Here is a 14,368-nt window from a genome sequence, read left to right as displayed (position 1 = left end):
GTATTGTACGCAGAAGCATATGAGCCACTGTAGCAGTCGGAAAGAAGTATCTCCGATCCTTTTTCCTAGACCTAGAATCTCGAGGCTGTCACAGCACTCAACCAGGGCACGCACCTTTTTCTGATGCGAACAAACACCATGGAAATACATTCTTTGAGGCCTCACAAATCACGACAAAGACGTTGATGCCGAACCCCGGAGTAAATACATCCTCCATTGCGCCTGCAAATCCCTACCAACCGTCCAGCACTACCCGTCTGGCCAAATCTGATGGCCACAGTTCAATTTGCAGAAACTCTAGATGAGTAAAGGCACACCTGTCACCGGTCAAGGCGCTCTGCCTGCACTGCGAGGCGATGAGCCGGGACAGATACTGGCGAGTTCCGTTGAAGCGTTATCGGGTCAGTCATGGCTAACTGGAGCGCGCTCACATAGTGCAATCAGTGCCGGGTTGCCACCTCGGTGATTTATCGCCGAACAGACCCCCCGCAGTTTCGAGTGAGAGCCCTTTGCGGTAACTCTTTGGCGTGGTCTATCTCCCAGCATGATTCCATCTAATCCGTGGCCTCAAGTGTATCTCTACTTCGATTGAGCCATGGCTTGGGAAGAGGTCGCTCAGAGAAAACGCACCCAGAGGGAGCAATGTATCCACGCATTCCGACGACTTATCAATGGGGCACACAAAAGGAGGACAACGATTGCTGGAAAGCTTGTAGGCCATGTCGAAGTCCCGGCATTGACAAAGATGTATGCGACTGGCGAGGTCTCTGTCGAGGATGTCGTTGTGGCCGTCATTCTACAGTAAGTTGTCCTCTCGAGAATCTTTGCTTTTTGGGCCTGTGCATGCCGCTGATACTCAGCTCACGCACCAGGGCGATTGAAGCACATGAAAAAGTGAGTTTCGTCACCAAAAAACAAAATGGAAATCTGTCCAACTCACCTTCGGCAAGACCAATTGTTTGACCGAGCCTCTTTTCGAGAGCGCCGTGGAACGCGCGCGAGAACTCGATCAGTATTACAGAAAGACCGGGAAGCTTGTGGGACCGCTCCATGGTATACCCATGTCTCTGAAGGACCAATTCGACATTGCAGGTGTGGACACGACATTTGGTTACGTCGGTCGAGCATTTCGGCCTGCCTCCGAGGACGCGCCGATGACGAAAGTCCTCAAGGACTTGGGCGCGGTGATCATCACCAAGACCAATGTACCGCAGACCATATTGGTAGGCACATCATCCCCGGCCTGCTAGGTTTATCCTGCTGACCGGGTACACCAGTGGGGTGAGACTGAAAATCCAATGTGGGGTCTGACGACGCTGCCAGACAGGCCAGATTTCACCGCCGGGGGGTCGTCTGGAGGTGAAGCCGCTCTCTTGAGTCTGGACGGATCACTTTGTGGATGGGGTACCGACATTGGCGGATCGGTTCGAGGCCCCAGTCACTTCAACGGGCTCTTTGGCTTGAAGCCGACGGTAGAAAGCCCCGCTACCGACAAGGCACGGGGTAAAAAATTTGCTAACAGGGTCGCAGAGCAGTCGGTTTTCACACCGCGGGGTTCCAGGACCTCATGAAGGGCAAGAACATGTGCCCTCCTCGGTGGGACCCATGGCCAAGCGACTTTCATCGCTGGTGGCCGTCACGAGGGCAGTTTTGAATTCGCAAGCGTGGCTTCAAGATCCAAAGGTTGTCCCGATGCCGTGGCGTGAAGCCATCTACCAGGAAGTTCTGAATCGGCGTCTGAGAATCGGACTGATCGTCGACGATGGAATCGTCGAGCCCCATCCGCCCGTACAACGCGCCGTGCGAGAAGCGGCCGCTCTCCTCCGAAAGGCCGGGCACGAGATCGTCCCGTGGGATACGTCCGAGCACATGTCTTTCATAGAGATCCAGGTGAGTCTCGTCGTCGCCGTCGACAAGTGTCGTCACGCCGTTGCGGCCGGTCCTCACACGCAGTCACAGGATCAATTCTACAGGGCCGACGGGGGGGAAGACATTCGCCGCGAAATCGCCGGCGCGGGCGAACCCATGCTGCCGCACGTCGAAGCCCTGGTCGCCAGCAGCAAGCCCATCTCCGTGTACGACTACTGGCAGCTGAACAGGGCCAAAGTACGAGCCCAGCAGACGTACAACACAAAGTGGGACGACGCGGGCGTCGATGTCTTGTTGAGCCCGGTGGCGGGACACGCTGCGTTGCCACATGGATGTTTTCGGTAAGTGTCTTCTCCCGGGGGTGTGCGCTTTTTGTTACGTCGTCGATGTCCCGGGGCGTTGACCGAAGTTCAATCGGCACAGATACACGGGGTACACCAAGGTTTGGAACTTCCTGGACTACACGGCATTGTCATTTCCATGGACCATTGTCTCGAAACATCTCGACTCGCACGACGTCAACGCGACATCGACGACAGACCGAGACCGTTCGGCCGGGCTTTCTAATCCGTTCAACGCCTACAACCGCCGACTGTACGATCTCGCGTCCATGGACGGTCTCCCGGTCGGGGTGCAGATCATCGGAAGGAGGTTCGACGAAGAGAAAGTACTCGCGGTGGCCGAAATCCTCCAAAGTGAAGCCGACAAGTCAACCCAGAAAGCTACGGGATGATGATCAGAGAATGGTTGAAAATCCGGCGACATTCTTTGACTGATTTGGCCACTCGGGTCAGGGGTGCACCCAACTGCGACCAGGAGTGGTTCCCTCACTCGTGATCGGTAGTCCTCCACGCCACGACCGCTGGTTAGATACGCAAGTACCTAGGTACCTTTGGGTGGGTACGGTGTGGCATCCGGGACGGCTCCCTTTCGAGCACCCCGTACGGAGTGCGGCGTACCTCTCTCTGCGTTACGCGACCGAGCTATTCAATCCTACCTCACCCCGAGGTGAACGAGTACCTTGGGTGGGTAGGTGAGTGACTCTGTCCATCCCTGTCCACCCGTACCGGAGTACGATCAACGCCCCGGGTATTCTTTTTCTGTGATGCCCGTGGTGCCTGTGTACGCGAGCTTAGGGTTATGCCTCCTGTGATGCCGAGCAGAAAACGACCTCACCACCGTAGTGGGAGGATTTTACATTTATCTAGATGATAGAATTCTTCTCTACAGTAGTTTGCATATCTTTTTTTTTCAAATCACGGTACCTCGCTTGTCGCACCTCAACACGGTCTCCAGGGCCAAAATTGGTCGTCGCGACAAACATTGACAAAGGTTCACTCACGTTGGAACCGTCCGACAGAATTTAGTTGGTCGTCATTGAGACGTCCTCAAAGGTGGCCGATCTGGACGTCCCCTCCTCGCCTTCCTCGTCCACGAACAATTCGCGGCCTCTGGTGTTGGCTGTCATCGTCGTCACCATCGTCGAGTCCTCTCGTTGTTCTTGTTGTTGCGTGTGAGGGCGAGAGGGATGCCGTGTGAATGTGTCAAATTGTCAGGGGGCGGCGTCTTACGGGGGGTGGAGGCCTAGCCTACAAGGGAGCAAATTAGGCTCCAAAGAGGTAGAGGAGTGGCGCCTATAACGTCACCAAGCGTTTGGGTGGTACCAGGGAGGGTTTATGGGCATGGGTGACTATTCTATTAGGCGTGAAAGCCTATAAGGTCAAGAAAACTAGTCCTAATAAAAAAGGCCTTCTTAAGTCAAACTACTACCTACCTACAAGTAGGTACTTTTCGCCAAACTGTTTCTTCTGGTGCAAAGCCACAAGGGTATCATGAAACTGACTAGGTATATACTACCTACCTATGCGTAGAGGTATCTGATGTAAACCAAAATGGTCGTGTATGTGAAAAGGGGCCCCTCTCTCAAAAGCTTTTCTCTTTCTCGCCGTCTAAACACCACAAAAGAAGGACAAAACAGACAAAAGACCACCACTTCTTCTCTGCCACATGTAGTTGGTCATATATTTGATTCGTGTGTTATTCTCTCAGCCAACAAGACCCCTAACTCGTTTCCTACGAGCAAAAGCATCCATGTCCATCTCTTGATCAAATTCGTGCTCCCGCCAACACTTCGCGATCGACAATCTCTTCAATTCCACTCTCTTCATCGGTCCTCCTCCTTTCCAATACCCATCGTCCATCCGTATCGCGCGAATATGTCACGCTGTCGGCTCCGCTGCTGGTCCGGCTGTGGTGTCCCTTGCGCCGCTCGCTACTCAGCCATCCGGGAGACGCCGGCATTTCCTCTTGAGATGTCATGACCTGATGGTGATCCACAGTCTTCTTTCTAGGAGTGTTCTGCGTCAAAGTCGGCCTTTCGTTCTCGTCGTCTTCTTCTTCCGATTCAGGAATGTCGGCAGATGGCGATCGACCGTTAATCGATGCTGACATTCTCGAGCCAAAGTCTCCGGGCGGGAACGGAGGGTTGGAGTAGTGAGCCAACGGTGAACTCAAAGGGTGGCCGGCTGCTGAGCTACTGACACTTGAGGAGCTACCCCCAAACGTCCTTCCGCGGAGTTTCAAAAGTGCACTGAAGCTCATGTCTTCGTCATAGGCGGGCGAATCAAGTTCAAGTAATTGGGCAATTCCTGGGCTGGGGAGAGACTGTGCCGAAGCTGGCAAGCCACCGGGTATTTGCAAGGATGCGACCGAGTTCCTCGTGCTCCATTCGCTTCTCTCAGTGATTGGCGTCAAACTGGGTTCTTGGAAGTTCGCTTTGCCGCTGTGACTTCGCTTGATGCCATTCGAACCACGTTCTGCAAAGTATCCGCCATTAACAAGATCCGTACCTCCTTTACTATAGGACCGAGCATAGAAGCCAAACTCGCGTCCATAGAATCCTTCATCATCATTCTCAAGCGCCTCCGCATTGGCCTCGGCAATCATAGGGTCATCGTCGAGATCATCGTCAAAGGGGAAGCCGTCGTCTTCAGCAATGGCAGAGTTAAAATTGTAACTAAGGCGACTATCGTCCGAGATCACTCTCCTCTGACTTGGTGGATCAGACGTGTCGTCGGAATTCTGGCCAAAACTCACTTTGCGGTCGAATTTGCCCTCTGCAGCCGCCTGGTTGGCCGCCAAAGCCAACGCGTCGTGATAAGCCGCGAGATTCGTCTCCGTGAGACCAGAAACGTTACTTTTCTGCGCTGGATAATTTGAATCGGTGTGATGGGGATCAAGAGATGCCCGAGGAGCGTTTGTCTGACTTCCATAGTCACCAGAAGACCTTGCGTGAGCGTCATCGTCCAAGGAATTGTTGGACTGGGCTTCGGCTTCGAGAGTCGTTGATTCCCGAGCTGCCTCGAATCTGAGTGCATTTTCGGCGGGGATGTCGCGTATTCTGCCCGTGTCGTCGTCGAAAATTGCCTCGTCAAACTCGCCGGGGGTCATGTCGGCGTCGAAGTCGCCGAACTCGCCATCATCAAAGTATAGGTCGTCGTCGTGGAAGATTTGACCTTGTGGACGCGTCGTATACGAGGTTCGTCGGCCGCGGACTTCAGCTGTAGAAATGCCGAGGCCTCCCAACATCGCAACCTGGCCATCGTCCATTGTATCTTTGTCGGTTCTCTCGGGGTTGCCATGCTGGGAAGACTCTCTGGAGTTTGCGATTCCGATTGGAAATCCCTCGTTGTCACGGGGCGTAGGTTGAGAGGCATTGTTGGTGCTTGTTGGGCTAAAAGTCAGCGACTGTGGCGTAAAGTGAAACCCTTGGAAGGAAGCCCTTTGCAGATCGGTATGCTGAGTTTTGATGGGCGGCGGAACGTGGGGCGAAGTGCTGCATATGGACACATCGGGAGCAGGATCGTCGTAACGAGCAACCAGTGCATTTCCTTCAGGGATGTCGTCACCAAAGGCATCGTGTTCGTCATAATCCGCATTGACGCCGGGGATCTTTTCCTCGAAGCCATCGTCAGCATCAAAGTCGTAGTTGGCGTAGTCATCCTCTTCGTCCACATCAGGTGAATCGGTCTTCCTCGTAGCCTCGTGTTGCTTATGTTTCTCTTCGAGCAATTTCTCCTGGGCTGAGGAGCCGGAGCCTCCCATTTGGAAGCTGAAACGAGACGAAGTGCTGGTCATATGTTTGGGCAGTGCTGCTGGTGGCGGAGGATCGAATTTTGGCGAAGGAGTGCTTTTTGGCGGGGGTGTCGGCGGAGGAGGTGACGGCTCGCCAGGTGGAATATGTGGAAGGGGTGCATTTGGCTTTTCCACGGGTGGAGGTTTGGAGTCTGAATCAGTTTGTGGTACCGCAGCAGGTAGTCGCTTTGCGAATGCAGGCACGCTTTCCGAGTCCTGTGATTCGTGTGCAATCTGCGAGGCATTGAAATTATGCAAGTACCCTGTCCTATCTGGTCGCAAAGTTGGCCGGTCGTCTTGGAAATGCTCTTTGAACATGGGACTGTGGTTGAGGTTTGGAGTGCCGCCTGTGGACAATCTTCCGCTAGGGGGCTCATGCCATCGCAGAGGGTCTGCTGATCGTACTGCCGGCGAATCGATACTGCCCAGGTCATTCTGAGAGGGAAGCCTACGAGTGCGAGGAGCGGAAAAATCGTGCACAACCTTGCCTCGAATGCTGGGGTCGAAGTCGTCGGGGAGGGCAGGAACCGAGAAGGTCTTGATACTGAGGTTGACATCGTCGAGCTTTTGATTTTGTGACGAGCGTCGTCGAGCGAGCAGGCTCATAGGATTAAGCAAGTTCAGCCTGCTCTTCTTTCCAGCATGGGCCTTGACATGGTGTGCCTCATCGAACGAAGGTCTGTCTAGACCCGGAGAAGGGAAACTGTTGGTGCGGAATGTGGGAGAGAGCGTGTGCTCTTCATGTCTCGGTACTGAACGCTCATAGATGTGATCCTTGAAACTGTCGGGACTGGTGTTGTATGTGACAGGTGCAGGTCTCAGGGGCAAGTCCGAGTATTGTCCCATGGTCCGCGTAGTTTGATATGGGGATGCCAGGTGCGGATCGGTGGCATCGCTTGTAGCAGGACGAGCATCCTCGTCCGATGTACGATATCTTGCACGACCATGATCCTCGGAAGATCTCTGATGGTGTCTTGACTCGAATCCGAAAGTATTCAGACCGGGAGGCGCGGAAGGCAGGGCACGATATCGGTCGTAGGTAGGAGAGGAGAGGGTCAGATTGAGAGATGGGCTGTCCGAGTCATCGGTGGCCGGGTTGGCATCAGCGGAACTGAGGTTGTCGCTATATCTGTTGGTACGATCGACGGTTCGACGAGGGTTCGAGGGCGAGGTGGGCGACATATGATCAGACCTCCTCCTGTGTCTTTGCAATGGCGGATAGGTCGCCTTGTTCGGATTCATCATGTCCGATGCGTCGGTGCGCCACACTCGGGAGGAATCATTCTTTGAGAGATGCGACGTCCTGCATGCGCCCACGGTTCATGGTCACCTCTTGGTCATGGCAGATACCTCGACTCTACAAGGGCATTGATATCCGTGGGGTAGGAATGGTAGGACGGTGGTTCGCTCTTGAGTCGGCTGGTTCGCTGCGGGCGGAGGCTGTATGGCTTGGGACCGACTGGAAGAAAGGAAAGGCGGGAAGCTGAATGTTGTACAGAGTAGTCGATAAGAATGTGTTTGTTGACTCTGGAGGATAATGAGACAAGAAAGGTATCAAGACGATGGTCCTCGAGATCTGCGGGAAGTCAAGTGCACGACGAGAAGAAGTGAGTTGATGTCGCAGATGCAGTTCGGTTGAGAAGCGACGATCCAATGGCGTGAAGTGTTTCAGTCTGCGATGATTTACGGAGTCCTGGTAGATAACATCACAATTCCACCACGCACCCAGCATCGTACAGTATTGAAATAGGAGCCATATGTGTCTTGACTCGACCAGAGATCATTTATCCTTGTTTTACGGAATATGTAGACCGGAACCAAGGCTTTCGAGTCCCGAGAAATCAATCAGTCAGTGGGCAAGTCACAGCACATTTTGGGCTTCTACAATAACTGCTACTCTCCGGTGCACGGGTACCACACATGCTCTACTGTACTCCTGCAGGTCGACTAGACGAATCATACAAAAGCACACACATCATACAAGGTCATCATGGTATCGATTGGTGTTGTTCTTCTCGTCGTAAAAATACATAATTCTTCATTCTGGTTCCAGGTTTCGCCAGGTTTCACCAATCGTCAACCACTAGACTGGCACCTGTCCAGCCCTTATTCGCTCCGTCAACAAGAGGTATTCCCCATCCCGTGCACGAAGCTGGCGAGAATACTCAAAGGCTTGCTGGCCCTAGAAGTGACAAAAAGCTCACTGAGCAATACTCTGACGCCAACGATCGATTTGTGCTCGTTGCTTCGGATCAAGTGGTGGTCCACTCATCGGATCTTGAACATAGCCTGGAACTCCATAAGTCGCAAGGCCGGGGTAGCCAGCCATAGGTTGTTGCATGTGCATAGGGATGGGAGCACCGTAGAGACCGGGTGGCATTGCGGTCATGCCGTTATTTGGGTAGAAATTACCGTAAGGGGTGTTGGCATATCCGCCATGCTGTTGACCAGAACCCCAGGCATTACCCTGGAGAGCCTGCATGCCCATGCGAGGAAACGACGGAGGTTCAGCAAAATTCAGCAATGGTCCCTGCGCATGAAAATTGCGCGTTGCAAAGCCATGGGACTCGTTGAGAACTGTGCGATCCTGCACGCCAACTGGATGTGCTTGTAGAACGTCGGCTAGGCTGTGCATGGATCGCAGCTGTGGTCTTGTGGCACTGCCTGCACTTTCACCGCTCACCTGTCTGCCATTGCGCAATGCTTCTTCCTTGAGTCTCTTTCGTCTCTGACCCAATGTCTCCTCGGGATCGGGAGTGGTAGAAGGTAGAGCTTCATGCTTTCCCACATTCAAGCCGAGCTCTTGACTCAATTCTGCTGCGAATTGTCCTTCATTCGCATTGTCTCTTTCCGCCTTCAATCTCGCCAAGCGCTGAGCTAGCGGCTCGTCATCATGTTCAGCGGAAACTCCTTCGGAGAGTCCTGGAATCTGTTCAATGTAAGGGGCTTTTGTGTCAGACTTCATCGACCGGAGTGGTTCGCCTCTCAACCTGGCGCGTCGATGGCTCAAAGGCTCGTTGTCTTCCATCTCTCGCCGTTCTAGAAGTCCGACAGGTCGGTGTGCATTAAACGTCTCCAAACGATCCTTTTCGGGAAATAAAAGACCGAGAGGAACCTCGTCGTCGTCAAAATTCTGCTTATCGGCCTCGTCATGGTCTTCCCAAGCCAGGGTAACATGCTTAGTTTTCCGGGCTTTCTGTTGAAGTTGGGTCACAGCATCAAGCTGCAACAGAGTTGAGTGCATGCCGTTTGGAAAAGCATCTGCCGCAGTTCTATTGCGTTGCTTTTGATGAGCTTTGCGCATTTGGAGTTCAGCAAGCAGGGTGGTTGGAGCTGCGGAAAATCCTTGTGGGGTGGCGTCTTCGGCGTCCTCTTCACGATCAGATATCTCATCCTCACCAGGCGCCAGGGATTGCGCTGCCGCTCGATCGAGTTCGTCGCCACTGGTGTTGTCTTCGCCATCTAGCGGTGTCCTGGAATCCTTGGATTTGGTGCGGCCTACTCGCGCACCATCTAGTCCCGTGCTTGATCTTTTCGATTTCAACAAAGTACTCAAAGAACTTCGACGTTTCTTTTTCATTTCTTCTGTGGATTGCATGCTCTTTCGCGGCGAGCCATTTTGGCCATATACTTCCTTGCCCAGATGACCAGCAATGGGATGGTCCGTGAATGCACTGACCGGAGCATAGGCAGCAGCATCCAGGATACTGTCAAGAGTACGAACTGCCGAACCATTCTTTAACTCGAGATCTTGTGTGACACTTGGTTGCTCAAAAAAGGCGTTGGCGCGTAGTTGTGGTGGGAGATTCAGTGAGCTCCTACCACCAGGCACTTTCGTGTTATCTTGATCAGTTAGCCAGGGTGCTGACTTGCGCAGTTCTTCAGGTATCGCAGATATACCCTGAAGTCGCCGTCTTTCACGTTCGCTTAGATCCATCTTGGACAGTCTTTGTGGAAGATTCAGCATAACAGGGACAGGAGCCGGATAGTATATCATGCGCTCGCCCGGTTGCGCTTCTCTGAAAGCCTTGGAATCACGCGCCAATGGAGGCCGGCGCAAGGAGATATGACGCGATATAGAATCACTTCTCTGGGACAACGCGCCGGAATTGAAGTAGACACCATCAAAATCGTTGAAAGCCGCTTGAGCCTGTCGGTAGGTATCATTTGAACCAGATGTTGGCGGTCTGTCTTCTGAAAACGAGTTGTTCGAGGCGCCAGGTGACTGAACAATCTCTTGATCTGGAATGATGGCAGCATCAGAGGGATGAGACGTAGACCCAAAGTCCAGTGGACGACCTTCACGGGGAGGCTCCGTCAATGGTTGATCATGACGACTGCCCTTGGACGAGTGGCGGTCGAGAGTGTGCTGCTGTTGCCGTCGTCCCGAGTGTATCGAGCCTGTTGGAGAGGTGATGTACCCGGACGGTGAATATCCTCCTGACCTGGCCGTCTGATTGACTCTGAGGATGGAATTTGACCATGAACTGGTCGAGAACTGCCTCTGGGCTGTAGAAGCGCCACCGTTTTCAAAGGTTGTGGGTGCAGACGACTGTCTTTCCAAACGTCTTTGGTCCAGTTTCATCTTGGTCAACTCTTCTTCTAGACTCGAAGTCATGCTCAGTCTCTCAGCGCTCTCTTCCAATTTCTCCACATTCTTGACAAACGCCCCTTGCAGAGTTTGTAGATCCGGTGTCGGGTGGTTGAGAGGGAGGTCTCGGCTGATGGACGCGGTCCTAATCGGAGCTTGTTCGGACTCATACGTGAGGGTGTCGTCTTCTACCGGCGCGTGTGCGGTCATGTTCAACCCTAAGCCCTGTGGTGTCCGCATGGGCTCCTCGTAGTCGTCGTCTTCCACCATCTCATACGACTGTGATGAGCTCAAAGACTTGAGGAGATTTCCAACGCTCGCGGCGCCGCTACCCTCCGCACTTGGTTGCGGAACATCCGAGTGGTACCCATCTCGAGACACATGATCGAAGGAGAGGGAAAGTGGAGGGCTGGATGTTTCGGGGCGTGTTCTGTCGGCATGCAGGGTTAGGTCCGGCGATTGAGTGTAGATGGCATCGTGCTCAGCCTGTGAGACAGCAGTGTAAGCCATTCTCTGAGGCCAGACGCGGCAACCGGCGGACAAATAAGAAGGCTATGCAGTCGGCAAATCGAAGGAACTGGCTACAGATGCGAGGGTCCAGAAACCCTGCGAGTCATCGTTGAGGGCTGATCTAAGTCGCACGCGGTCGACTCGCTGTGTGAAGGCGCGAATACGAAGCGAGGATGATTGAGGTGAGGTTCGAGGAGCAAAGTGAGAGGTGTTAGACGGCTCGAGAGATGGCAGGGAGGACGCAGCGAGCATATGGGAGATGTACAAGGAGAAGGCAAGACTGTATGTACAGTGAGTGATAAGTTGGTACTCCGTAGGGGACGCAAGAAAAGCGTGTTCCGTGTTTTGCGATAGTGAATGGACCTTGTGGGTGCACGAGACAAGAATGAACGGTTCAGGGCGCAGGCGCAGACAGTAGATAACAACTATCGCACCTAGAGTATCTACCTAATGTAGGTACCTAGGCAGAACTTAGCTAGTACGGTAGTTTAAGAAAAGCAATAGGTACCGTGCCATGCCGAGCAAATCCACTCATGGGCTTTGGCAATGGCATTCTCGGCCAAATTTAGGCATGAGTGTGAAAGGATTAGGTTAGCCAAGTCCCTAAACACTCCCTACAAGTATAACTACCCGTAGACTCCGTGATTACCTACAGTACTAAACTTAAGGCGTTCTTGTTTAGAATCCCACGCCAATAATTGCTCCATCAGCCTCCAGATTGCGCCGCGGCCACTCAGATGCGGCTTCTTTACTTGATACATAACGGCTCGTCGATGAAAATCCACTACATCGAGGTTTCATGGGGCCGAAAGCCCTGCTAGCTTCATCGCGATAAATCGATCCTCCGGAGAAATTGTAGAGATAAGAGACGGTCGACGACGATAACTCGTACACAACAATGTTGGCGATTCTTGAGATGACCAACTCCCGAATCCTCTGTGAACACCCTCTCCATCTTCCTTGTCTGACATTCAATAGTCTGTGTGGCACCGACAAATGCAACACAAGAAACACTAAAGCTCTTCTTGAGGTTCAATGACGAGATCTCATCTTATTAGACCAAAGTACTTTGTACGAGACCATTGACGGCAACGACGGGATATTCCCCAGGCACACCAATCACTTCTCCTAAGCATCCCGTCCACTCCACCCTCAACTTCCAAACAACTGTGTCATCGTATCCCACAGAATCTTGCCGAGGGGAAACACAAGGTGCTTCTAGATCGAGCAGACGATTATTCCGAGCCTCACAACAGCCCACGGTCAAGTATGGGGAGTGTTCGCCAACCTGGAGCAGTTTCGAAATCAGCTCATTGTTGGATATTCTATCATGCTTGTTTGCGGAGCACAAGGAAGAGATGCGTGGCGTTAGGGCCACTGTGTCACAAAGGCTCAAGTGAGACTGAGGTGAAAGCGAGGTCAATATATGTTGATTCAAAGATGAAGAGGTAAGGGAAAGAAACACTGCAGGCCGTAGTGCTTCGAACCCTCTTGGCTGTCTTATGTGTCCTTCGTGAAATCAGCGTATTCTCAGGTGTCCTGGTTGCTCCGTGCTCTGAAGGTGTTTTCTCTCTCTTGGAAAGTCTTGGCAATTTATTGAACTTTTAGGATTTATCAATTCACTGACTCAATCTCCGTGCTTTTTGCAGTAACAGACTACTCTAGACTCTTCAATACGTGTGTCCCAGACGACGCAACACCGGTATACCCACTGAAAGGGCCAGACTCTTGCAATATGATCGGCAGCTCATCCTCCCGAAGTGACCGCAAAACGCCCTTCTCTCTGGGCTGCCATCCCATTTTCCGCAGTCTTTCGCCGCGGCTTCTGGAGTTTGCCCCGACCGTCGTTGGGCTGTACGGCCCGAAGAGGTCGTCGAACAGCTCGGGAGGGACGGGTCTCGGTTCTGGATCTTGAATCCTACCTGCCTTGAACAACTCCCTGCCAATCTCCCTGGCAGCATCTCCCCATGCCATTTCCTCGCCACTGTCACAAAAGAAATAAGGGTTCTTGAGGACCTCCTCGGCACTGCTGGTCTCCATCCAGTGTAGAATGACCATGTACGCCCTTACCAGGTCCTGCACGTGGATCGTGCATCGCACTGAAAGTCCTTTGCCAATGACGGGAGCCCATCCGTGCTTCAAGGCGAACCTGGCCATGGTCGGAAGCTGGATTGTGAGCCGTTTGATTCGTTTGCCGACGCCATACACCAGCGGAGGAAGAATGATGATGATCTTGGCCTTCGTCCCGAGCTCCTTCCGCGCTTTCAGGATGGCCAAGTCGATCTGGCGATGAGGAGCAGAGTCTGGAACCGTGTCGACCTCCTCGGGACGCTCGTCGGAGTAAATCTTGTCCGACTTGTACATTCCCTTGGAATTGTCGACCAACTCGCTCGTACCGCTGGTGTGGATGAAGATGGTCTGTAGTCCTTTTTCGGCACGCTCTCGGACGCCTTCAATCACCGCCTTGACTGAAGGAAGATGGTCTGCCGTTGCAGCATGGATGACTATCGGGCTTGCAATCGTATGCTGTCGGATAATGTCCTTGTCATCCAATGTGCCCATGATCACCTTTGCGCCCAATTCCCGGATTTGTGCGGCGTGCTCTTCCCGGCGCACCATCGTGGTGACATGATACCCATCCTCCAGAAGGAGTTCTAACAGGTCCGCACCTATCAGGCCGGGGCCAATGAGGAATACTTCCTTCTCAACTGACATAGCGTCTCGACTTGGATAGAGTCCGGGGTGTCCTTGCTCATAGAATTTGGAACACCATCGATAGCCAGTGAAGATGCGAACACCAACCCTTTTATACAGTATCCGTTGAAAAGTCGGACATCGACTTCATCGTGTTTGAACTCCCCGCATTCGAGACCATTTGCGTGCGTCCGGTAGTTTCGGCTTCACCGGTTGTATCCAGGTCTCGATAGCCGAGTGCGGAGAGTACGCGCCAGCACGGTTGACCAGCGGCACGTAATGGCAACGACCTTCATGGGCCTTCGATGAACGGCAGCAACTTTGGATGGTGAAGTCATAGTCCCCGTTGCCGGAGCGTGTAGATCTCGACAACTCCGTCTTGTAAAAGAGCCCATGTCTAGAAGGGGATGGAAAGACTGACTGCCGGCCCGAGACAACGGGTATCAGCTACTGAAGAGATGATGTATTATGGGAATCACATGAGGGAAAGAAGGAGCTATTTCACTCACAGCCTAGTCACGAGGACATACGCAATATAAACAAGAACCCAAGAAAAAAAAAAGAGGGAAA

At 52.9% G+C, this 14,368-nt stretch overlaps 4 protein-coding genes across 4 annotated transcripts; 1 reads left to right on the top strand and 3 right to left on the bottom strand.

The window, feature by feature from the left end:
- Window positions 1-595: 595 nt before the first annotated feature.
- PV06_08169 (uncharacterized protein) lies at window positions 596-3,382 on the top strand (the record flags this gene model as incomplete). Its single annotated transcript, XM_016409475.1, has 7 exons — window positions 596-801; window positions 873-894; window positions 951-1,223; window positions 1,278-1,472; window positions 1,531-1,890; window positions 1,960-2,210; window positions 2,293-3,382. The coding sequence occupies 7 exons, from the start codon at window positions 596-598 to the stop codon at window positions 2,600-2,602; spliced, it is 1,617 nt and encodes a 538-aa protein (XP_016259783.1). The 3' UTR covers window positions 2,603-3,382.
- Window positions 3,383-3,680: 298 nt separating this feature from the next.
- PV06_08168 (uncharacterized protein) lies at window positions 3,681-7,634 on the bottom strand. Its single transcript, XM_016409474.1, has one exon. It carries the CDS (start codon window positions 7,246-7,248, stop codon window positions 3,976-3,978), a length of 3,273 nt encoding a protein of 1,090 aa, XP_016259782.1. The 5' UTR covers window positions 7,249-7,634; the 3' UTR covers window positions 3,681-3,975.
- A 350-nt stretch (window positions 7,635-7,984) lies between these two features.
- PV06_08167 (uncharacterized protein) lies at window positions 7,985-11,467 on the bottom strand. The gene has a single exon (XM_016409473.1). The coding sequence runs from the start codon at window positions 11,102-11,104 to the stop codon at window positions 8,204-8,206; it is 2,901 nt and encodes a 966-aa protein (XP_016259781.1). The 5' UTR covers window positions 11,105-11,467; the 3' UTR covers window positions 7,985-8,203.
- A 1,259-nt stretch (window positions 11,468-12,726) lies between these two features.
- Window positions 12,727-14,168, bottom strand: PV06_08166 (uncharacterized protein). Its single transcript, XM_016409472.1, has one exon. It carries the CDS (start codon window positions 13,817-13,819, stop codon window positions 12,761-12,763), a length of 1,059 nt encoding a protein of 352 aa, XP_016259780.1. The 5' UTR covers window positions 13,820-14,168; the 3' UTR covers window positions 12,727-12,760.
- Between the last annotated feature and the right edge of the window lie 200 nt (window positions 14,169-14,368).

Source organism: Exophiala oligosperma, assembly GCF_000835515.1.
Source record: "Exophiala oligosperma strain CBS 72588 unplaced genomic scaffold supercont1.8, whole genome shotgun sequence".
In the NCBI taxonomy this organism is placed as follows: domain Eukaryota; kingdom Fungi; phylum Ascomycota; class Eurotiomycetes; order Chaetothyriales; family Herpotrichiellaceae; genus Exophiala; species Exophiala oligosperma.
The sequence above is the reverse complement of the archived record's forward strand: the minus strand, read 5'-3'. Positions and strand labels throughout refer to the sequence as shown.

Coding starts and splice junctions, on each gene's coding strand:
- PV06_08168 (XM_016409474.1), bottom strand. CDS start 7,248: ATGATGAATCCGAACAAGGCGACCTATCCGCCATTGCAAAGACACAGG.
- PV06_08166 (XM_016409472.1), bottom strand. CDS start 13,819: ATGTCAGTTGAGAAGGAAGTATTCCTCATTGGCCCCGGCCTGATAGGT.
- PV06_08167 (XM_016409473.1), bottom strand. CDS start 11,104: ATGGCTTACACTGCTGTCTCACAGGCTGAGCACGATGCCATCTACACT.